General features: G+C 40.1%; 2 protein-coding genes across 3 annotated transcripts; both read left to right on the top strand.

Annotated features, from left to right (window-relative positions):
- Nucleotides 1-1,233: 1,233 nt before the first annotated feature.
- Nucleotides 1,234-6,690, top strand: LOC112187641 (ubiquitin carboxyl-terminal hydrolase 17). 2 transcript variants are annotated; one of them, XM_024326518.2, is made up of 12 exons: nt 1,234-1,887; nt 2,333-2,451; nt 2,543-3,243; nt 3,333-3,421; nt 3,805-3,890; nt 4,012-4,174; nt 4,276-4,390; nt 4,498-4,655; nt 4,974-5,058; nt 5,172-5,384; nt 5,681-5,742; nt 5,825-6,690. In XM_024326518.2, exons 1-12 carry the CDS (start codon nt 1,595-1,597, stop codon nt 6,375-6,377), a joined length of 2,637 nt encoding a protein of 878 aa, XP_024182286.1. In that variant the 5' UTR covers nt 1,234-1,594; the 3' UTR covers nt 6,378-6,690. The 2 variants fall into 2 exon arrangements, with proteins under 2 accessions (XP_024182286.1, XP_024182285.1); XM_024326517.2 differs by having other exon boundaries at nt 1,235-1,887; nt 2,333-2,454.
- Nucleotides 6,691-9,678: 2,988 nt separating this feature from the next.
- Nucleotides 9,679-10,062, top strand: LOC112183940 (probable disease resistance protein At4g27220). Its single transcript, XM_024322257.1, has one exon. The coding sequence runs from the start codon at nt 9,679-9,681 to the stop codon at nt 10,060-10,062; it is 384 nt and encodes a 127-aa protein (XP_024178025.1).
- Nucleotides 10,063-25,809: the final 15,747 nt, after the last annotated feature.

Here is a 25,809-nt window from a genome sequence, read left to right as displayed (position 1 = left end):
AAAAAAACTCAATTTACTATTTTTGATGTACATGAACCAACGATCCATATTTTTAGTTGGAGCCCATAAAGGTCAGATCCGTGGAGGATTCGAATTCTAGAACTAGATTTGATCAGATCCCAAATTCCAAACCCACTAGGACCATTTATCATAATTTGAAATAAGGTCCACCAAATTTGATATCAAAAATGGGACACCTTATTAACTAAACAAATAACAGTTTGTCCAATCAAACCCAACATTCGCACGCAAAACAACAGTAGCCGGAAAATCGCCCACTAGATCATAAAATTCAACAATGAAACATTTTACATATTGTCAACTTGCATCACCACAAAAGAAACCCACCTATAATTTGAAGAAGAACCGAGCAATAATAAAGATAAATACACTTTCAACCCACTAAAACAAACAGGTAGCGGCTACAAACCAACCACGATTGAGAGTGGACTCTAGGCTAAACTAGAACAAACCATCTGATCAAATCTAGACACTGGCTTGCAAAATGAGGATAAACAAACCAAGCATCACTAGGAGTAGACTTGAGACTAACCAAAGGTTGAAATACAGAGGACCACTAATCAGGGCCACCACAATGCCACACAAAAAAAAAAAGGTCGAAGAATAGCACAATCACATACACGAGGTGCTAAGCACAAAACCAATGAGTTAAATTTTGGAATACACCGCCATATATATTAAATGAGAGATAAAAATTTGATTATTTCGAATTCTTTCTGTACGTAACTCACTATAGGATCAAAAAATAAAAAGAAAATTTATATAAAGAAGAACAAAAAGATAAAAGAGAATGATCAAATAGAGAAATTCTCAAACATTTTAGCAATGATCTATCCCTATCAATGATAACTTATTATTTCAATAAAATCATTTCTTGAAGTAATATTCTCCATCAAATGATCAAACCATCCTTTGCTATTCTTCCAAGTCAATCCATATAACATCTCAAATCCCCTTTTAGCCAAAGGAACAAAAAGTTCAGTAATCCAAGCGGGGGCCCCCCATCTCAAACGGATAAAAAAGTAATAATGACGCACTCAAAACCCCATGACCAAATTATTAAAAGCACACACAATTAAATTAACCCTCCAATTATTCTCAACGTGGTAAAAAAAAAAAAAAACGCGGGCTGGGGTTTAACCGGGCCAGGACAGAGAGAGAGGGAGATAAATCACACTGACAATTTTCAAAAAAAAAAAAAAAAAAAATCGTCGACACCCGACACTGTCTAGTACTGCGATCCCGACTTAATATTCCTCCCTCCACTTCTTCTCTCTCTCTCTCTCTCTCTCATCACTTTCTCTCTCTAACCTGACCACCCATCCAAATCCAGATGCTTCAATCACAATTTAATCACCACCACCAGCACCATTACCACTCCCAGTCTCGCTCAAATTCCATTTCTGCCCCTCCCAATTTCCCCTATTTCCTCTCCATACCACCGCCCCGCCACGGCCGCGGCCGCCGGATCTATGTATAGCAGGAGCGCCATCCTAGGGTTTCTCTCCTCCGGTCTGATCCTCGGCGCCGGATAAAGGTTAGGGCTTTAGCGTTGAGTTTTTTTTTCCCCCCAATGCCGGCCCTCGGAATGCTAGGGTTTCAGGGGCTTCTGTTTGGGGTCGTTTTGGCGGCGTTCTTTGTGATTCGCCACAAGTGGAGGAATGCGGTGGCGAAGAAGGAGGAGATCATGAGGCTTGTGGCTATGGCTTCCGAGGAGGCCGCAATGGCCGAGTTTCAGGCCACCACGGCTATGTATGCTGCTGCTCCTCCGGTGGTGGTGGCGCCGGTGACCAGTCCGTTTCACTGTGCTGTATGTTATTCCCAAACCACCATGCGGTGCTCGAAATGCAAGAGTGTTAGATACTGGTTAGTTCTCTTTGCTTTTGGATAGATTGATTTTGTGGATTTTGGGAACATTTATGCTTGCACATTTAGTTTAGTGAGAAATGGGAATTGTTTGCCGTTACTGTGGTGTTTGTGTATCACAGTTCAATTTGCGAAAAGATTTTACCGTTGCGATTTCGTTAGGTGTAGATTAGGTAGCCGTTGCGAAAAGATTTTGCCGTTGCGGTTTCATTTGGAATTGAGTAGTGGGAGGTGTAGATTAGGTACCTGTTTGATTGCTGAACACAGTCACTAAACATGAACGTGTTAACTAACTTTGTAGTCTATTTGATCCCTAGAGGATCACATTTTGGGGTTTGGTTGACGCCTGGTCGAATGTTTTGAGCTGATGTGCACATGTAGTTGAACTCGTATTTGCTTCCGACTAGTACATGTACATTGTATTCACTTGAAAATGTGGTTGTAGTTCTGGGAAGTGTCAAATCATTCACTGGAGACAAGGTCACAAGGACGAATGCCGACCTTCGATTGGCACCATGGAGGTGCAACACAACAGTGATATAGACGAGGAAGCGGTGCTTCATCGTGGTAATATTTAGATATACAATGACAATCTCTGTTGTTTCAAGAAGTTCATTAATGATGGGTGATGATGATAGAATTAACCCTTATGCAGGTGGAATAGGTGCACATACCAGTGCAACCTCACCCAGTACTATATCATGGGATGGCTTCACTTCATCTGGTACTGGAGCTGACACCTCTTCGGGTGAGATTCTTAATCATGTCAGTGTTGACAGAGCAGAGAAACCTCTTTTTGATGGTACTGCTCCTGATCTACTTGGAAATATGTCAGAGTATACTAATTTGGTAAATTGTCGAGATAACTTTTCACCTGCAAATAAGTTAGTTAAGATGAAATCCAGTCACAATGATAAAGAGGTAGAATCTGAATCAAAATTGGCCAAAGCTAAGATAGACATGTCTGCTGATGCTCAGCCTGCAAATTTTGCTGGTAAAAAGCCAACTAGAAGGGGTACTTCAATAGAAAAGGTAGTTACTGATGCCTTTAAGTCCAAGAGGTTGTCAACTAGTGACAGGGAAGATGAGCGTAAAGAGGGACCTTTATCAAATAGTGGTTCTAATGGCCGGCCATCTTCAACCACTGGAGGGTTACTGGATTCCAGTTATAGATCTGAAAAAGTTGACGGTTATCATGCCTTGCCTGCCAAAATTGGTAGTACCCCAAGCTTGCCGCAAAATGCTTGTAATGGTCTGAAGACATCCATGAAGAAAGTTGTGCAGCAGTTTAAATCCTCAAAACAGCTGAAATCCAATCTCTCAGGTCCTGAAAATGGGATTGCTGGAAAGTTCAAGGTTATACTCAATTTAGTATTGTTTCCTTTACCTAATAGTTTTCTCTTTCTTGGTCAGATACCAATTCTATTATGATATTATATTGGCAGGTAATATTTCCATATGAGCTATTTGTGAAACTGTACTCCTACAACAATGTGGATCTTTGCCCATTTGGCCTGACAAATTGTGGGAACAGGTGATGTGGAGAGTCTTTTGGCACAGAACATATTAAGAGAGAATTAAAATTATTTTTATGCTTAGAGTGTAATTGGTTTTAGCTTATGTATATCCTTGTATGAAGTCTCTTCTTTTGAAACTTTTATATTTTTCTAGTTAAGGACTTCAGGGAGGTTAAATGATTCGCGCTTTTCCATTAATTAATTCAATTTGAGATCAATAGCTTTTCTAGCTAACTTTTTTTTTTTTGGGTACAATTTCTAGCCAACTTTTTCTTAAAGGGTATTTCATTATGGGTTTCTCTTTTGTTTTGCTATCACACTTTGACGTCAGTGCTTACCTTGTAGACATGAAAGCATATACGAATGTTCTTCTGAACTGTTTTTTCCTTGGGTTTCTCAGCTGTTATGCTAATGCTGTGCTACAGTGTTTAGCATTTACTCAGCCTCTTACTTCGTATCTTCTTCAAGGACTCCATTCTAGAGCATGTAAGTCTCTATTCATAATGCTGTATATCTATGCATATAATGTTTATATCTGCAGCCAGTTTAGTTATCAGGGCCATTTGTTTAACCTCTTTTCAACCAACCATTTTATTCTGTATTCTAGGTCAAAAAAAGGACTGGTGCTTTATATGTGAATTTGAAATTCTGCTCCTGAAGGCAAGGGAAGGGAAGTCTTCACTGTCCCCGATTAGGATCTTATCCAGAATACATAAAATTGGAAGCCATCTTGGTCATGGGAAGGAAGAAGATGCTCATGAGTTTTTGAGGTAAGCCAGCTATACATTCAACCAAATGAATTTTCCTTGTAAGTTATGTTATATATTTCACTTTCAGATTTGTATAATGTGCTGACTTGCTAAAATGGCAGGTATGCAGTTGATACGATGCAATCTGTTTGCCTCAAGGAAGCTGGGGCTATTGGTCCTTTGGCAGAACAAACAACTCTAGTAGGCATGACCTTTGGAGGTCACCTTCGATCCAAGGTTTTACAGTTGCAAATATTTTGTCAAAATATATTATTTTTTGTGTAGATTTCATTGTCCCCTTACAAATGTAAAACCTTTTGGGATGTCATGATTGCGATTGTCAGATAAAGTGCATGAAGTGCCTCGGGAAAACTGAGCAATTTGAGCGGATGATGGATCTTACTGTCGAAATTGATGGGGCAATTGGAACTCTGGAAGAGGCTCTTGCACAATTTACTGCTACTGAAACTTTGGACGGAGATAATAGGTTCCATTGTAACAGGTTTGTATTTTGCTCGCATATTGCTTCTTTAGTGATTTAGTTGTTCAGCTTATAATAAAGGTCTCTATTATTATCAGTTCCCTTTATATGTTTTATTTGAAATCCCGAGATCAATATCAGGGCTTGCAGCTATCTTTTTGGCACACCTTGCTTGATTCGAGCTGGGCTAATGGGGTTCACACACACACACACACACTCACACTCACACACACAAACGCACACATATAAATTATTCTCGTGTTGGTAAGAATTTTTCTTTTTCTATTTATCTGATACTTTTTATCCTTTTTTTGTATGTTCTCTCCAACTTTTGTATAGGTGTAAATCTTATGAGAAAGCCAGAAAGAAACTTACAGTTCTAGAGGCACCAAATATTCTTACAATAGTGTTGAAGCGATTTCAGGTAATTAATTCTTTTGCATTAATTTAAACTGTGCTTAATCTATACCACGTTGTAGCGATTTTATCTGTGTTTTTTTTATGTTAATGCTTGCCTTATATCATCAATGGCTGCAGTCTCGAAACTTCGAGAAGCTGGATAAGTCAGTACGTTTTCCAGAGGTTCTCAACTTGTCACCATACATGGACAGAACAAGTGATAAATCTCCTTTGTACAATCTTTATGCCGTCATTGTTCATCTGGATATTATGAATGCTGCATATTCAGGCCATTATATATGTTATGTAAAGAATAGTCAAGGCAACTGGTTCAAGATTAATGACAGCTCGGTATGTTCTCTGTACATTTCTGATTTTGCCATTGGGCTCAACCTTATTTCTTTGTTTTGTGGGAAAACTTTCTCACTGTTCGAATCCATAGTTGCCTAAAGTTGATTATTATATTGGTCTGGGAAAGCATAACTCCAACATTTGGCCAGTGAGAGGCCATATGGAAGCTTCTAGTTATCATCTATGTGCATGAAATTGACCTGATTATTGGAAAAAAGAAAAAAACATTTGAAGAACGATGATTTTTAACTAGATATGTTTTTTTTTAATGTATTTTTAAACATATGCTCTTGTAGGTTGAACCCGTGGAATTAAAGAGGGTCTTATCTGAAGGCGCATACATGCTTCTTTATGCAAGGTAATATGCTTGATGATTCCAGTTTACAGCATATTTCTGCTCTTGTTTTGGCACAAACACCTTACGTTTTTGATGTTTCTAGGCGCTCTCCGCGACCCCCACCCTTGGTAGGAAGTAACGCCCTTTCTCATGCTGGGACATCCAATAGAAGGAACTCGGAAGCAGTCCCTTCAAGCCTTACCAAGTCCAAGTTGAGATACACGGTTCCAAGTATGAATAGTTCTGCAGCACAACCAAAGTCTAGTAGAGAGTGGTACAGGATGAGTTTTGATGGTTCAAGCAATCAATCATTAGATCCAGATGATTGGAGATCTCATTCCATGTACAGAGTTCCTGCTATGGATTCATTAAGTGAGAGTTCATCGATTTTCAGCTCCTCGGATGCAAGTTCTTGTAGCACCGTGAGCACCAAGGACTCCTCCAGCAATGAAGATCTCTCTGATTACATATTTGGTCAAGTAGGAACAAATCCGTACAGCCAATTCAGGCGTTCATCAGACGTGGTTGCACCTTCCTTGTTTCCAAACTTTGATGTAGATATGAAAGGCCGTACAGCGGACTCAGAAGGCGGAGGAAACTCCACAATTTTGTGTAGTGACAGAAGTAGACATCGCAGGAAGTCAACCTCAGATTAATTGATAGCAGTAGCTAGCACTAGGGGAATTGACCAGCCGTAATTTTTATGGACCAGGCCAGCCTTTTGCTCTTTCCCGATGTAATCTATGTTTATTTGTATCGTTTACAAGAGCAGAGCAAACGGATGGAGAAAGATCAGCTCAAACATTTTACCGAGGTTTGAGCTGAGATGTAAGTAGAGAATATGATAAGGTCATTGAGGCATTACTCACTAATTCTAGCATAATGAAGAAAAATCAACCAATTCTTGTTATGGTTCTGTGTTTTCTTCACGATCTTGTTAATTGTCAATAGATGAGCTCTCTTTCGGGTTGACGATCTATGGAGCAGATTGTCAGATGGGAGAGGAAGACGCAGATGGAGGAGACTACGGTACTGTATTGTCACATGATTTTTTCTAAAAGTTAACGGAGTCAAGTGGCTGTTAACTTGCTCCTAAAGAGTGTGTTTGGATTAGGAAAAAAATGAAGGAATTTAATTGAAAGTGAGGATTTTATAATTCTTAAAAGCCAATTCCCTCGTTTGACATTATCAGATTGGAAATTTTAAATTGCTCTGTGGAAAAAAAAAGAAGGAATTCGTTATTTAAATTCCTCACTTCAATTTCCACCAAAATAAGTGTCATTTACGAATTCCTTTGCAGTATTAAATTTTTATTTCCAAAACAAGACTTTTTTCTATTTTATCTTTTTATTTGTTTTAAACTTTTTAATTTATTATACATTTCAAATCCTAAATAGATGCAACCAAACAACAGAAATTGCAATTAATGTAATTTTAGATTGATGGAGTTAAAGATTCAATCATTTATAAATTCCTACGGATTTTATAATCTTCTCATCCAAACGCACCGTAAAGGATTAGTACCCAGCACATAACGACAAGTATAATTCTGATTCAAGTGTGTTGGGTTTGAATTGATTCAGAGCAAGATGAAACAGTGAAGAAAGAAATCGGGATTGGCAAAAGAATGAAGGAAACAAAGATTGCTGGGACGAGGAGAGAACCAAACTTTTGTTTAGACTAACGTTTACCACACGCCAGTTAGTGACTAGTCTTTCTGTGCTCGTCCATGCGAAGCGTTTTTTTCTTGGGATAATGACCATTTACATAATTTTAGGATAAAAATTGCCCACTTACTCAAACACTCTAAGAGATTGTCTATTTACCCAAACACTCTAAGAGATCATTTCTCTAATACCCAATTAATTTTTTTTATTCATTTTTATTTATTTTTGGGACATTTTTGCCCTCTCATTCTTTGTCAGTTAGATAGAAAAGTTATTGGAGACCTTGCTGGACTCCAACGACTGGAATCCGGATACCGTACTGGTGGCCGGATTCCGGCATCTGAATTTATTGCCTCCTAATAATACCTAATAACCATATTATTGCTCCCAAATAATCATATTATTACTCCCAAATAATCATATTATTGTTCCCCAATAAACATATTATTGCCCCTAAATAATCATATTATTACCCTCCAATAAACATATTATTCTCCCTTCCCCCTTCAGATAATAAATTTTCCTATGTTAATTACAAGTAATAAGAAGAAAAAGTTATACAATTTTGATACATTAAGGAATAAGAAGAAGAAGAGCACCACACTACAGCCATTTTCAATGGGGCCCATTGTAAAGCTAAAAGCAACTTGCACATGAGAGTTTAATAAGCATGAGCTTTACTGTAAAAAAGAAAGAAAGTATGAGCTTCGAATAAGAAATTACAAGTCTATGTCAATCAACTCAATACAGCACTATGTGGGCAACTGGAAATAGTGAAACCCAGCCACCATCTTTAGATTTGGGAATTTGATTGCCATTCATCATCAGCTCAAGCAACGTCAAGACACCTAGTCCCTTTCTAGAGTTGAACGAAAGCGACCTTGGGTTGTCAAGACTCTAGTGGCTCATGTCAAGAACCTAGTGACTGTGCAGCAGAGCCTCACTGTTGTCTACGGTGGCCTCCTTGCGGACATCTCCGACGTGCTTCAAAAGCTAGCCGAGCGAAGGCAATGCACCGTGTGAGGCTTGTAGGAAAAAAGACGATATCGGATTCTCCGACACCGGTGAGAATTTCACCGGACGACTACCGCCAAATTGAGGAGGGAGAAGGAGAGATCGGAGGGGGGGGGGAGAGAGAGAGAGAGAGAGATCTGGGATTTGGATAGGGATAGAGAGATGTGGTTAAATGGTTTTAGTGGCAGAATGGTAGATTTGTAATTCATGAGTTGAGTGTAAGATAAAATTGTAATTTTACCCTTAAATTGAGTAAGTGGGCATATTCATCTCTTATTGGAGTAAGTGAGTTCATATTAACTCAAATATGAGTATTTGGTCAAGATCTTTTTTTTTTATTGTTTACATCTGTCAGCATGTTGATACACCCATACGTGGCTTGGTTGACACTTAAACTAGGCTTGATTGATTCGTCTTTACACATTTCAGGGCTCAAATCTTTTTTTTTTTTTAACCAGAGAGCTGCTTTCTCGTCCAGTGTGCTATACTATTCGATCTAGAATTCGAGTTGCCCAAGCTCCAGAGAAACTGAGAAATAGCTCTTCATCGTTTGATATATCATAAACTGAAAGAGTACTTTCCCCCGTTGTTTTCGTTTCTATTCTGTTATCATTTTATTCTAGAACGAGGCATACAAGGTACGTCCTTTGATTTCATTTGCTCTGATCAGTACGGCAGTACCTAATTTTTGTTACTACCCAAATATCATCCCACGGCAAAAGAGGCATTGCTACCTGATATTAACATGTACTACATTCTTAATCTCTGGTTGCTCTACTTCATGTGTGCTTGATTTTTGTGTGTAATGTATTACAGCTCTCTGTTTTTACTTGTTCAAGCTTATTAATTCTTATTCAAAAACTCTCTGTTGTTACTTTAACCTCCAGGTTTGTTGTAGGCCGGCCGGCTTGCAGTTAATTTGTTGGTTGCATCATCGAACTTTTAGTTTGATTGTTCATTTAGTCTACTTACTAAATTAGAAAAAGCAAGACCAACTAAATATAAGTATTGCCTTTAGATTTTTTAGTTTTCTTCCTTGAGTTGAATCTCATGATTTGCTTGATAGTATTCAACAGGCATGGATTCAATTCTTTAAAAAAATTGCCGAGTACGTACTATGCGGACCCCGACGCCTACTCCGAATGCGTGAGGGAGACGGAGTACAAGCAGTACAAGTACATTCTTCTCCGGAACATTCTTTTCTACCTGAGGGGGGTGTATCCAGCGGAGACTCGTACCAGGGTTTCCATCAAGGTCGTCAACTGTGAGGCAAATCATGTATGAACTGAAGAATTCTAATGCTCACAGGATCGGGGTGTATGGAGTTGGAGGTGTGGGTAAAATTCTACTTGCCAAAGAAGTTTATAGGCAAGCTCGAGAAAATAAAATGTTATTTGATGATGTGGTTATTCTCCTAGATGTCAAGAGAAATCCAGACCTGGGAGTAATTCAGAGCAAGATTGTTCGTCAGTTAGGTATGAAGATTATTGACAATGAGAATTTAGATGGAAGAGCAAGTCGTCTATGTGCCAGGATACTAGACAAGAAGATTCTTGTGATTCTGGATGATGTTTGGGAACAAATTGACTTGGATGCTCCGGGACTTCCTAGTCTCCCTACTTGCAAGATATTTCTAACGTCTGGAAGTAAAGAAGCATAAAATGCAGAAGGAGTTCCCACTAGACATTTTAACAAAAGAAGAGGCTTGGTTTCTATTTGAAAAGAAGGCAGGTGATGTTCTTAAAGAAATCGTTGATATAGGAAGTGTAGCAACTCAAGTGTTGGTGCGGAAAAATTCTGTAGAGAATTTTCTCACCCACTTCTTCTTACTAGAGTGGAAATGAAAGCTTTGCGGTTGAGAAATTGATCAGCAACCTACGATGTTTGATTTTGTGTCTGGCAAGTCGGGCTTGAAATTGGAGGGGGTACTTGCAAAAGGCACTCTGATGACCAAGTTAGCAATAGTTTGAGTTGTAATGAATGTAAATGGGGTTGATTGCTTATCTCGAATTTTTACTCTATCTGTTAAGTATTTATATGCGAGCTCGAGCGAATATCCCAACTAGTGCATGTAGTGGTGTGCTTGGTCTGCAAGTCATGCGTGAGTGGACCAATGACACCCCTCTTTGGACAACGTGAGAAAATGTTTCCACTTGCTTCAGACACTGATGAACTAATAACTCGCTGACCGATTCTGCCTCATTCGGATCCACTTCGAGAGGATTCTTCTTCGAAGAGATTGTGCCTCGAAATCTCTAATAGATTGTATCTCAAAGGGGGTACCTCACTCGGATATTTCCTTGAGCAAATCTCTCCTCACTCAGATCTTTCTTGAAGGGTTCCATCCTATCAAGATCCTCCTTGACAAGCTATTTCCTCCTCGACCAGATATTTCCGTCATGACCAGATATTTCCACCTTGACCAGATATTCCCGCCTCGACTGGATATACGTGCTATACATCTTTCACGTAGGAAGTTTCTTAAAGAAGAGAATCATTGAAAAAGTCAAACTTGGAGCCCCATAAAAGTTCGAAATGAAAGTAAAAGTGAAGATTCTAATCGTTTACTGTCCGAATGACCATTAAACTAGTAATTCTGGGTACAGGGTGTAACAATCACCCCACCTTATAAAAATTTCGTCATCGAAATTTCCACATGCCAAATGCAATAATAAATGTACCCATCATAACAATCTCACGCAACAAAGTCTACAGGATCTGATAACCTGAAGCTCTGATACCACATATTCCCGCATCTGAAACCAGATATTTCCACCTCGATCAGATATTTTCATCTCGACCGAGTATTCTCGCCTCAATCGGATATTTCCACCACGACCATCTATTCCCGCCTCGGGTTGGATATTTCCACCTCGATCAAATATTCCCGCCTCGATCAGATATTTCCACCTCGACTAGATATCTCCTTTTTGAGTTGCTAAAATTATTATCAAAACTTTTCACCCTCACAATGCACCATTTTCCCTTTCGTCTCGAATTTTAGAGTGCGGTAAAGAAAAATCTCTTGCAAAACTCGTGATCGAACTTCACCAACGTTATTCATGTTTTCCCCCAGCTGTTGTGTTGGATTTTACATTGCTTGTTTTCGCGTGATTCTCCTTTACATGATCCTCATGATAACACCTTCAACAGCAATTACTTCGACATAATCTGTCATGACATGATTCTCCTATGTGCCCCCTTTTCCTTTCTGCACGAGGTGTAAGCACCGAAAGCTAACCAGTTTTACTTTGCGCACCACTAGTTCTCGAGTGAATTTGATGGTTTTTGAATGAAACAAGTCTTTGCATGCTTGCGAGGACACTTATTTTATGCCAACGAGGGAACGTTTTATGTCTGTGAGGAAACTTGTATTATGTCTGCGAGGACACTTGTATTTCGCTGCCTCCAAGGAGAGTATTGTTTTAAAGTTGCGAATACACATTCTGTTTAATATCACTAGGACATATTTTAATGTTGCGAGAGCAAGGTCTGTTTAATGTCGAGTGAACACAATCTGTTTTAATGTTGTGAGGACATATTCTGTTTGATGTTGCGAGAACACGTTCTATTTATTGTGGCGAGGACGTGAAAGGAAAATAAAAAGGTTGCGAACGAGCAAGCATGCTTTCACTTAGAAAACCATTCCACTTTTGACAGAAACTAGAAGAAGCAAAGAAAGAGGACTCCCTATTTAATGTCTCGAGGACTGACGGTTTAAAGTCATGAGGACTGATTCTATTTAATGTCACAAGGACTGATTTTGTTTCATGTCGTGAGGACTAATGGTTTAATGTCCCGAGGACTGATTCCGTTTAATGTCGCGAGGCCTAATTTTATTTAACGTCGCAAAGACTAATTCTGTTTAATGTCATAAGGACTAACGGTTTAACGTCGCAAGGACTAATTCTGTTTAATGTCGTAAGGAATAACGGTTTAATGTCGCAAGGATTGATTCTTTTAATGTTGCGAGGACTGATTCTGTTTAATGTCGCGAGGACTAACGATTTAATGTCGCAAGGACTAATTTTGTTTGATGTCACAAGGACTAACGGTTTAATGTTGCGATGACTGATTGATAGAAGCATAAAATGCGACGATTATGTTGTTTAATCCTTTACATTTTTTGTAGCTATTTCTTTTACTTTGTTATTTTTTTAGGTATTTTGTGAAGCAAGTTAAGAGAAAATGGAGGTTTAATGGAGCAATAAAGTCAGCAAACATGAAGTACAGATCAAAGGAAGAGGTTTGATCACTCATTTGGTAAAATATTATAAAGGAAGCTCATGAAAATTATTGTGCAAAACAGTTGCTGCAAAGCTGAAAACTAGAAGTTCAAAATTAGCTCTTCCGATTGAGTTTTGGAGTGCTTTTCTTCCAACTTTTTGAGGGGACTCTTGCAGTAAGGGATGACAATACTTGAATATAGGATAGTACAACAGGAGCCCAAAATCTGGTCTGAAATGTCATTGAGGCAGCAGGAATTCATTGTCAAAGTAGGCTTCTCAAGAAGCTAGAAACCGCCAACTTTTCAGATAACATTTTGGGAGATCTTTTCCGTGACCTTATTGGAAGTTTTACTCAAAAGTGATTGATCATTCTAGAAGACATGATGTCATCGAGCATAGAGGAGTCAAGAACCATCCAGAAACATGGCGGCAACAAGTCAATCCTAGTCCAAGAAAGAAGCTTGAAGTCTTGAAGAGAAGAAATCAAATCCTATTCCAACAAAGGGAATTTGGCCGTGAATCTCTAGGTAGCAATGTTGTGCAATTTTGGAAGGTTTATGATGCCATAACCATCAAGGAAAAGTCATAGAAGAATTCTACAAGATTACAACTTGGTTTTGGTGAATTAATTTAGGATTAAATTCAGTTTAGTCCCTTGAACTTTAGGGCTAAAATCAGTTTGGTCCCTCTTTCCGAAAATCGATCTCGATGGTCCCTATACTCTCAAATGACATCACCTGAGTCTAAAATTTGAGTTTGACTTCAAAAATGACGTCAGCTGCTGACTTGGAGCAGACATAGGGCCCCACTTTTCAGTATTTGACCCTTCAAGAAGGGTAAAACGGACATTCTGCCTTTGAACCTTCTTCTTCAACTTCAATTCGATCAAAACTAGGATCGAATGTGTTAGGCTCCTCCTCCTTTTTCAATTCAATCCCCAAACCCAATCGTCCACTTAATCCATATCCTCCCCTACACCTTCCTCCGACCACCTCGCCTCAGTTTTTCTTCTAATCACCCTCCTCTCTTTTTTCTGCACCTGCAATTCCAACCGACCACCCCAATACAGAGCACGACCACCACCGCCCCACTCCAAACCCTCCTCGACCTCATCAACTTCCAACAAAATCTCATACCCATGATATCAAACTGAGCTCAACCTAGACAAAATCCAATTTTCCAAACTACTCCCAATCACATACACAGATTTGGGATTCAATCCAAACCCCTATAACAAAAATTGAAGCAAATAGGAATGAGAATCAACTCAAGAATCCCATACCCATTATATCAATCGGATTCAAATTCCGATTCTTCACCAAACAGCAGATGGAACAAGAGCTATCCTTCAAATCAGAATTAGCTCCAATTTCCGGCCAAGGTTTTGACTTCGACGCAGGACAGGGCACTTTGAAGGGAGTGTTAAGCCACGTGTTGACAATCTAGATGGCGGATTCCGGCGCAGTGGACATGCCGGAGACAGGAGGACGTTGGAGCTGGGCGTTGAGGGCGTCAGACGGGGAGAGACAAGTGGCCGCGAAGACTTCAGGGAACTTGTTGGCTAAGGTCGCGATGCCGACGCCGGTGCTGCAGGTGATAAGTCAGCGAGTTTTGGTGTTGGCAGGGAGGAGGAGACGCAATGGCGATGAAGTAGTAGGAGGAAGTGTTGAGGTCCTCGACGTCGATGTTGAGCAAGCCACTGCAGGGATTTGATTTTGATTTTCAATTTCTGGGATATGAATTTTGGTTGAGTTCATGGTGGAGGTGGAGAGAGAGAGAGAGAGAGAGAGAGAGAGAGAGAGAGAGAGATGAGCTCTTTGGTTTTGGGGCTTTGATTAGGGTTTGGGATTGGGATTTGAAGATGGAAATTGGGTCGGAGAGATGGATTGAGAAGAAGAAGAAGAGGAAGTGATATGAGGAAAAGAGTATGGGGTCAAAGGCTGAGACAAAGGTAATAAGGGGTAGTTTGGACATTTCATCCAAATTAGGGTTAAATACTGAAAAGTGGGGCCTTTTGTCTGCTCCAAGTCAGCAGCTGACGTCACTTTTGGAGTCAAACTCAAATTTTGGACTCGGGTGATGTCATTTGAGAGTATAGGGACCATCGAGATCGATTTTCAGAAAGAGGGACCAAACTGATTTTAGTCCTAAAGTTCAAGGGACTAAACTGAATTTAATCCATTAATTTGTTAATTCCAATTTAATCAAAGAAAACCTCAAGCAACTAGGGAAGCAAATTGCAAGCAAAGTTGGAGAAGGAAAGTAGGTCTTGGTGTCTCCTATAAATAGAGGCCTTTACAACACAATTCAACACACCACCTTACAAAGCTTTCTCTTCCATAAAATCCCTAGTTCACAAGTCTTGAAATCCGATTCTTCCAAGAGCACGCCGTGCACTTCCATCAACCATCATCAACCATCATGAACATCCATAGCCGTGATCTTGCACCTTGAAAGAGTTATTGCATCCAAGGCATCTCAAAAAGTAGTCGTGGCTTTTACCTCCTCTTTTACGGTTTTCACTCTTCTCGTAAAACAACTTTACATGTTTTTATTTGTTGGTTTCAAAACTATGTGTGGCTAGTTTTCTTTTGTTAGGGGCAAGGTTTGAAGCCCCAATTATAAGATAAACTCTTTCTTATGTTATTCTAGTTTTAAAAACTTGGTTTGTGAGAGTGATTGTTTGATTGTGCTTGACATGAAAACTTTTATATGTTTATGTTCTTTAGATGCATACTTAGGATATGAGTATGTAATTGGAGCTAGGACTTAGAAACAATTCACCTACTGGTCTTGTTTTCTCTGTTCACAAGTAGTAAAGACTTTGGACAAAAGTTGATGTTACAAACAATTAGAAGAGCATGCTAGCAGGTAGGCGTTCTATACTAGCTAGGATGCAACTCTATAATCAATCAAACTTCTATATGTGCTTAATGCTTTAAACATGTTTACACTAATTGTGTTGTGGATAGTATACCATTCTATACATTGATTGCATGTTTGATAGACATAGCCATTGTTTGTTCACGTAGTCTAAGTAATTAAGGAAAGTAAAAATAAGAGACATGATATGCTCCGACTTGTTTCTTGATTGATTGCTGTCTCACAACCTTAGTAATTAGAACTAGGATACATAACTTGTTTTAAGCATAATTGGTGGTGGAAAACTGAGCTTCTAACATCTTCATCCCTTGATCTTTCCAAAAACAAAAATTGAATTTTTTTTTGTTTTTCTTTTATTTTCGTTAAAACCAAAAACCCCAAAAACATTGTTTTCGTTTTTAGGTTTTCTTTTTCCTTAGATTCCGTCATCTTTTCTCCTCTTCCCCTTTCTTACGTTTTTGATTTCCTTTAGTTTTTTTTTGTTTGTTATTTGTTTTGTGTGTTAGTTAATTTAATTTAGTTTTTCTTCATCTTGTGTGATAAAATTTGTTACACTTAATCTCTAGCATCGAACGATCCTTACTTATCCTATATTGCTAATGACTACATCTTGCAGGGTTAAGTTGAGCGCTTGATTTTAACGTACACTGATTCTGTTCAATGTCACAATGACTAACGATTTAATGTCGTGAGGACTGATAATTTTGAAATGTCAAAAGGAAAATTTATTTCATGAAATGCTTACTACATACGAAAATATAAACTATAAGGGAAATACAACGAGGCAGAATCGCTGTCCATCACAAATAATAATGACGCTGCCTTTTATTGAAAATCGGAATGCAATTAAAAGTTGAAAATAACTTAATCTTCTTAATGTTCGAGGCGATCGCCCTAGGTACACTTCTTTCTGTTGATTTCTATGGTGTAAAGCTTTCTCAATATAGGTCGATCTCCTTGGACAAAGGTTATGTTGTTTCCCTCGGTGGATAGGAACTTCAAGACTTGATATCTAGTCAAAGCTTCCACTTCCATCTTGTGCATCCAATGTCTTCCTAGAATTACATTGTATGAGGATGGCTTGTCAATGACGACAAATTCAACCTCAACTATTTTTTCCCGCTGTGGTCACCAACATTGTGATCTCCCATACTGGCAATGTTTTGTCCCCTCGAAAGTTGTATGTGGCACCGTGTTGGGTCTGATATAACTGTCATCAAGCTTGAGCTGCTTGGATGCGGCTAGGAACATCACCTCAACACTTCTTTCTTCGTCGACCATCACCCTTCTCATAAGCCAGTTGGCGACTTGCATGGAGATTACCAATGCTTCTTGGTGTGGGAATTGGACACCGACTACATCTTGTTTGGAGAAGCTTATCACTGGTTCGTTGTATGGTAGTGCCTCTTCATTCACTTCCCCTTCAACCTTGCAGATTCTCCTGATTTTCTCTGCCTGCCTGATTTCTTATTGTAACATGGTTTCTTCCTCTCTAGGAGAAAGCGGTATTTCATGAATAGTTAGTATTTCCTGTATCGGCCTTTCTTGGGGGAAGCCGTATTAACTGGCAGGGTTGGATTGATTTTCTCCTTACGTTCTCCTTGCTTCATCAGGTCTTCGATTTGATGCCTTAGGCTCCGGTACTGATTGGTAGTGTGAGAGTACTCTTCGTGGAATTCGCAGTATCGGGAACGGTCTCATTTTGTTGGGTTTGTCGGCATCAATGGAGGCTTGTGTATATGCCCTTGTGCTTGTGAGCAAGTACGATTGTTGCTGGAGTTATCGTGAACCTAGTCTGTCTTTCTTGAAATACTCACCCATTCGAGATTTGTTCTCGTCGCCAGTTTTGGTTCCACTACTTATTTTGTTTTGCTCGAGCTCCGAACAGTTCTTCATATGCCCTAATGTGATTACCACTGTGCTTCTTGCGACATGTGCTGCTTTTATTTCTTTTAGCCTGATTTCTCTTACTATCTGCGTTTGGACCTCGCTCATTTCCTTGGCCGGCTTTCTTACAAGATCCTTATATTGTTAAGTACAGAAATAATACCACACTACACCAATTTGCTGAGAGAATATCTTCTTGAATTCAAGAACAAGCTGTTGGCTTTATAGCCTTACAATACGAGGAAAACAAACCAGTAATAAGAACCACGTTTTTCACGGCCTACAACGTGGTGGCTAATTAAAAGAAGAAGTCTAAACCCTATCTGCAAATCCCTGAAGAATAGGGCTTTATTAACAAACCTGTTGAACGGAAACTTAGGAAACAAGAAAACAGGAAAACTAACGCCAACATTCCCTCCCTTAAACTAGATGCACCAACATTTAGTTTACTTCTGAAGCTTCAATCATTCCCAGCATGCTCCGAAGTCTTAAGAACTGCTCCAATTTGAGTGGCTTTGTCATTATGTCTGCAACTTGAATCTGCGAATTACAGTAGCTTAACTTAACAACTCCATCTTTCACCAAATCCCTTAAGAAATGGAACCTCACGTCAATATGTTTGCATCTGCCATGGAAGACCGGGTTCTTGGACAATTGAATGGTAGAGCTGTTGTCACATTGAATCACAGTGCTCTTCTCTTCCTTAAGACCAAGCTTTTCTAACACTCTTCTAAGCCAAACACACTGACAAGCACAAAATGCAGCTGCTATGTACTCAGCCTCGGTGGTGGATAATGTCACTACAGGCTGCTTCTTAGAGGACCACGAAACTGCTCCACAACCAAGAGAGAACACGAAACCAGAGGTGCTTCTCCGGTCATCCAAGTCGCCGGCAAAGTCACTATCAGTATATGCCACAAGATCTGTTCTTCCTCCTTTCTTGTAGAAAATACCCAGCTCCGTTGTCCCTCTCACATACCTCAATATTCGCTTTGCTGCAAGCCAATGAGACATTGTTGGACATGACATAAACCTACTGATCAGGCTTACTCCATACATCAGGTCGGGCCGAGTAGCAGTTAAATACATGAGGCTGCCAACTACTTGTTTGAACATGGTTGAATCAACTTTGACCCCTGCCTCATCTTTCGTCAATTTTGTGCCTGGAACAATGGGGTTTTTCACTGCATTACTGTTTTCCATGCCAAACCTTGCTAGAACTTCACGAGCATATCTTCTTTGACATATGAAAATTCCACTTGAGCTCTGCACAACCTCAATCCTGAGGAAGTATCTCATTCTCCCCAAATCGGACATATCAAATTCCAACATCATTGAACTTTTAAACTCATCACACATGCTCCTATCATTCCCAGTATATATCAAATCATCAACATAAAGGCTCACTATTAAAATTTTACCTCCTTCCTTTGACTTTGTAAACAGTGTGTATTCACAAGTACACCTTTCAAAGCCTTCTCGAACAAAGTAAGCCTCTATCTTGCTGAACCATGCTCTCGCCGCTTGCTTAAGGCCATACAAAGCCTTTCTTAACTTGTAAACTCTGCTCTCTTCACCTTTCTTTACAAAACCAATAGGTTGCTGTACAAATACCTCCTCATTAAGCTCACCGTGAAGAAATGCGCTCTTCACGTCTAACTGAAAAACATCCCAACCATACTGAGCTGCCATAGCAAGTATCAAACGAATCGTATCAAGTCTTGCCACTGGAGCAAATACTTCAGTGTAATCAACTCCGTATTGTTGTGCATATCCTTTCGCCACTAACCTTGCTTTGAACTTGTCTATCTCTCCATTCTCGTTAAGTTTGGTCTTGAAAACCCACTTAACCCCAATTGGCTTTACTCCATTTGGCAAATCAGTCAACTCCCATCTCTTGTTCTTCTCTATGGATTCAATTTCTGCCATCATTGCATCCCTCCATTTCTTGCTCTTGACAGCTTCCTCAAATGTAAGTGGATCATTCTCGGTCACCATCATCATTACATTTAAGCCTTCTTCATCAGACAAACCTTCTCCAGACTCGTAATCAGCCATCCAAACCGGAGTTCTTCTAACCCTCCCTTCAACTGGAGTTGCTGGAACATTCTCATGTGGCTCATTAGGAGGTGACCCGGTTTCACTTGAGCTTCTTGTATCAGCACCACGATTTTCCTCTTCATCATTCTCTGCTTCCTCTTCGGTATCACTCCCATTTTCTTCATCTCCCCATTCTAAAACATCCAGCCTGCACTCTTCTTTGCTTCTGCCCCAATCCCAACCTTCTTGCTCTTCAAAGACCACATCCTTGCTGACCAATATCTTCTTAGAAGCCGGATCATACAATCTGTAGGCCTTTGACTCGTCACTTACTCCCAACAAAACACACTTCTTGCTCTTATCATCCAACTTGCTTCTTTTTTGGTCTGGAACATGTGCATGAGCTAGACACCCGAACACTCGAAAATATTCTACTGTTGGTTTCACACAGCTCCAAGCCTCTTCTGGAGTTTTGTTTTGCACAGCCACAGTTGGACATCTATTGAGGATATGCACGCTCCATTTCACAGCTTCTGGCCAAAACATCTTAGGAACCTGCTTCTCGGTCAACATAGAGCGCACCATATTCATTATCGTTCTGTTCTTCCTCTCAGCAACTCCGTTTTGCTGAGGTGTATATGCTGCGGTCAACTGTCTGCTTATGCCATGAGCCTTGCAAAATTCTCCAAACTCATTTGAGGTGAACTCACCACCCCTATCTGTCCTCAAACAAGTAATATATGCACCAACTTCTTTTTCAACACGAGCTTTATAATTTCTAAACATAGCAAAGGCCTCCGATTTCTCATGCAAGAAGTAAATCCAAGTTTTACGAGTGAAATCATCGATAAAACTTAAGATGTACCTCTTATTACTGTTTGATGCTGGTGTGATGGGTCCACATATGTCTGCGTGCACGAGCTGGAGCTTGTGTGCTGCCCTCCATAGACTTTTCTTGGGCATGGAATCTCGGTGCTGCTTGCCAATCAAGCAATCTGTGCATAGCTTCTTCGGAGTCTTGAGTGAAGGCAGGCCATTTACCATCTTCTTATAAGAAAGCATCCTCAGTCCCTTGTAGCTCACGTGGCCAAATCGACAGTGCCAAAGATGAGACTCATTCTCTGACACCGTTTGAAAACATGTAGAAGCTTCTGGTACCATGGCAGCCAACAAGAAAAACATTCTATTTCCACTCATATCTGTCTGCATAATTAATCCTTTCCTAGGATGATATACTTTGCATGTTCCATGTTGAATTAAAATAGCTAGGCCCTTTTCTTGAAGCTGTCCTACGCTCAACAAATTGTTCTTAAGCTCAGGAATGTAGTAAACATCTGAGATTACCTGAGTAAGTCCATTTACTTGCAGACGAACGCTGCCTCTTCCCACAACAGCCATTCTGGTGTCATTGCCGAGCTTTACAGTCTGCCGGAAACCTTCATCCAACTCCGAGAACCACTCCCTGCTCCCACTCATATGATTGCTGCAACCGGAGTCAAGGAACCACACTTCTTCCCTCTTAGCCTGATGGAGCTCAACATAGGACATTAACAATAGCTCTTCTTCTTCATCTAACTCAGTATAGTTGACCTTTTTCTCCCAGTCAGGACACTCATACTGATAGTGTCCTAACTTGTGACACTTGAAACACTCAATAACAGTCTTGTTGAAGGGTTGTCTTCCCCTTCCTCTACCTCGGCCTCCTCTGAATACACCTCTACCTCTTCCTCTACCTACTTTATCTTCATAGGTGATCTTTAGGGCCTGCTCTTCTTCTCCATGACCTCTCATCCTCTGTTCATGAACGAGAAGGCTACTCTGTAGCTCATCAATAGTCATCATCTCCAGGTTATTGGATTCCTCAATTGAGCATACCACATAATCAAATTTTGAAACCATTGATCTCAAGATCTTCTTAGTAATAACATTTTCACGCATACTTTCACCATGAGCCTTCATTTTATTGGCTATGGTTAGAGTACGCGAGAAATAGGCATTCACTGTCTCTCCTTCCTTCATGTGAAGAGTCTCAAAATCTCTACGCAAAGCTTGCAGCTGTGCCCTCTTAACCCTAGTTGAGCCCTGGAATTTTTGCTTCATTGAATCCCAGATATGTTTGGCTGTGTCCCTGTTGAGGATTGTTTCCAAGATATCTCTCTCAATTGCTTGGAAAAGGTAATTTTTTACCTTTAAATCCTTTAACCTCTGCTCCTCGATCAATTTGCGTTGTGCCTCTGTCGGCTCTGTTCCTGCTGCCACCGATAAGATCCCATTCTCAATAAGACCCCAGTATTCTTTGGAGCGGAGAAAATTCTCCATCAACATCGCCCAGTGGTCATAGTGACCGTCAAATCTGGGGATGGCCGGCTGCACAAAACCACTACTACTGCTCTCCGCCATTCTACTTCACTCACTCACTGTTTCTCTCACACACACACACTCACAAATCAGGCCCCTGTGATGGGGCTCTGATACCAATTGTTAAGTACAGAAATAATACCACACTACACCAATTTGCTGAGAGAATATCTTCTTGAATTCAAGAACAAGCTGTTGGCTTTATAGCCTTACAATACGAGGAAAACAAACCAGTAATAAGAACCACGTTTTTCACGGCCTACAATGTGGTGGCTAATTAAAAGAAGTCTAAACCCTATCTGCAAATCCCTGAAGAATAGGGCTTTATTAACAAACCTGTTGAACGGAAACTTAGGAAACAAGAAAACAGGAAAACTAACGCCAACATATATATCTGTGAGTTGGAAAGGAGTCCCTCGCAGAATGCCACCGCTGCATATTCAGACGTGCACCCATCTGTTTGTGTTTGCTCGGCCCAAAAACTGTCGTAAAACATCTTAAGTCTTTCTCCCACTTTCTGTTCACCATGAATAAGGCTGCCATGTCTTTATTGCGTTTTTCGTTGCAGAAGTATTGAGAGATTAAAGACTCCCTCAGTGGTTTGAAATTGAAGATAGATATGATTTTTAGGTCGTGGAACCACGTTGCTGCTTCGCCTTTAGGCTCGAGGGAAAAAACTTGTAGAAAAGTCTCTCATCATTTGTCTCCATGGTCATCTGTTGCATAAACTTCTTGAGATGATCTACTGAGCCAGTGGTTCCGTCGTATTGTTGGAAAATGGGCGACATGAACTTGCGTGGTTTTTCCACGCTGAGCTCTATTTCCTTGTAGTGGCCGCGCTCAATTCTTTGGGACTAGCATTTCATACTTCTTTAAGCATTTTCTCTATCTGAGACCTCCAGCTCTCATCTTTGACTCTTTTGGTGGTTCCTTGGCGCGGATCCTGAACTTCCTTATGCTGAATTTTCGGTGTCTCCACGAGTAGATTTCTTGATGCCCTCCTCTTCTATTTCTTCATCGCTTGAATCTTCAATTGGTTCTTGTCCACTTTCCTACCGCTTCTGTTTACAGGCTTCTCGGAGCTCCTTCCTTTTTTTTATCGCAGCTGAGCGAGTTCCTTCTCCATCTTCATCTTTTCGAGAATGTTCGCATTCTGGTTGTTTCACGATCCACTCGATCCAATCTCGTCGGGTGGATCTAGAAGAGATCTTCCAATCCCACCCTTTAATTTAGTTTTTGGGAAAATGAGTTTTCCACATAACGTGCCAACAGTTGGTGCGAAAAAATTCTGTGGATGATTTCCTCACATATTTCTTCTGACTGGAGTGAAAATGAAAGCTTTGCGGTTGAGAAATTGGTCAGCAACCTATGATGTTTGATTTTCTGTCTGGCAAGTTGGGTTTGAAAATAGAGGAGGTAACTGCAAAAGGCACTCTGATGACTAAGTTAGCAATTGAGTTGCAGTGAGTGTTGATGGAGTTGATTGGTTACCTCGAATGTTTTCTCCACCAAGTATTTATATTCGAGTTCGAGCGAATATCCTGACTAGTTCACGTAGTGGTGTGTTTGGTCTGCAAGCTTGAGTGTACCCATGACACCACTCTTTGGATAACGTGGGAAAGTGTTTCCACTTGCTTCAGACTCGGATGAGCTAATACCCCGCTAACTGATTTTGCCTCATTCGGATCCACTTCGGGAGGATTCTTCTTCGAAGGAATTGTGCCTCGAATAGATTGTATCTTAAAGGGATTGTACCTCCCTCAGATCTTCCCTTGAACAAATATCTCCTCACTCAAATCTTCCTTGAAGGGTTCCGTCCTATCGAGATCCTCCCAACGAGATTAACTGAACATTGCATCAAGTGTGATAAAAAAAATAGAAACCTGTTGAGTTTAATGCACGAGAACTCCTTGATGACAGCCTTAAAGCTGAGCCGACCAAAGATGAGCCTTTACGGCCTGGCATTGATGAAAGTGAAGTTGGAGTTGAAGCTGTGATTCAAGAAACTCCTATCAATTTGCAAAACATGAAGCATGCTGAAGCTATGGACCTAAATCACTATTAAGCACATTGTCACCAAGAATTCAAAGAATGTTTAGGAGGCTGATTTTGGCAGGGAAGCTAGAGGGCTGCATTGAACCTTTGAATACAGAATTACAGATGAAGGCAAGCAACTTCAATTAATACAACTTGATGGTGTACAAATTGAACCATGGTTGCAAAGCTTAGCTATTAAGCTCGATGAAGACATAGGACGTTTGCAGAAAGAATTAAGTGCCAAAGAAGCAGAGATGAGAGATATAGAACAAAAGCTTGCCGATCTTGCGAGGGCTAAACGATTGTCTCATCCTTCAGGAAGTTAACTTTCCAGATCGTAATGCAGCCTTGGCTGTCAAGTAGAGGAAGGTTTGGTGATTGGCAAAGTTAAATTTTTGTATAGCAAAGAAGCTCAGTTAATTGTTCACCGTAGACTTATACTTTGATCAATTAATTAAGCGTTACTGATAGCTATTGCTCCTTTCTTGCTATCAAATTTAAGTTGACCACCTTTTCGTCATTTATGTTTCCCTTGATTTATATAAAAATCTCCAATTTCTTGATATAGATTTTATTGAATAACATTTTTTTTTTCTTGAGTCAAATAAATTATGAGGCCTTGTATACATACTGGTCCAAAATTTCTTATGAAATTGTCAATTTGGCCCTCCATTGTTTTTTCCTACACAATTTCATCTCCCTCTCTCATTCCCTGCACTTTGTAATGTTGCACACCCTCCTCCTTGACATCCTCTTTTACGTCCACTTGGCTGGTTATATATAGATTGTTAAATGTGACAGCGTAATGTATGATACAAAATTAGTTACAAAGCTCAGTATGTTCAGTCCAAATCCTTTTTCGGATGCATCACTAGGCTCCTCGCCTTCTTACACTTGGCGTAGTATCCTACAAGCTCATGAAGGATATAGGTGGATGTTGGGAAATTGGGAATGGAAAATCTATTGCCATATGGAAGGATAGGTGGATGCCTAGAGCCCAAGACCTCATCATTTCAGACCGTTGTTGGTGACGAAAAATTCTGTAGAGGAGTTTGACTCACCAATAAATGCGGACTAGAGAGGGAGCTGACAGGGATTGATCGAGAAGCTTCCTTGGAATGTTGACTTGAAGTTTGACCGTCGGCTCGAGGAGGAGGGGGGGTACCTGCAGAAAACTCTCTGATGCCTAAGTCAGTATGTTTCTCAGTAGTGGAGTAGAGAGAATTAGAATCAGATGGATTACCTGGACGTCGAGTCTCCTTTATATAGGTGATGACTTACTTGGGGAACAAGCTGCCATTATTTCTACTTTTATTGCTGCATTTATTTACACACTTATGATGACAATTATTGCTGCACTAATAACAGTTAATCATTGCGTACTTACGACCGTCATTCATTGCGTATTTATGATAGTCATTCATTGCGCACTTATAATCATAATCATTGTGCGTATTATTATCGTAATAATCGCCGCATTCACGACTGAAATTTAACTCCATACTAACTACAGGGTTAATCGCCTTAATTGCGGGCCCAATAGAATTTGACCACTCCCACAACCGTTGTTTCCATGTGTTCTCCGACAACTTTGAGGTTTGTATTATAATTGATTGACCCGATTACTTGATCCTGGAATACCTCTCCTTTGGAGTGTTTCCAGCTTGTTTAAGTGGGTCTCCAACCCGGATCCTGCTGTTCATCTTCGGTTGGTCTACGAGCTTCGATGTTTCTCTCCTCTTTTCAAAGCTATGTGGTTGTTCTTTCTCCCATAACTTCTGTGAAGGCAACATAGTGGCGCACCGGTTGTCTCCTTCATCTTATTTTCCCATTGCTGTTGTTGATCATTCTCCCGTCTCTTCTAGAGGATGTTTCGTTTCGTTTCATGATTGTAACCAACTTTTATGATTAATGCATTATCATCGTTTCTTTTGAAAAAAAAATAAGAAAAATTTAAGGATTGTTCAAGTAAA

The sequence above is a fragment of the Rosa chinensis genome, chromosome 2, assembly GCF_002994745.2.
Source record: "Rosa chinensis cultivar Old Blush chromosome 2, RchiOBHm-V2, whole genome shotgun sequence".
NCBI lineage: Eukaryota > Viridiplantae > Streptophyta > Magnoliopsida > Rosales > Rosaceae > Rosa > Rosa chinensis.
Note: the sequence above shows the minus strand (reverse complement) of the source record. Positions and strands in the feature narration are given on the sequence as shown.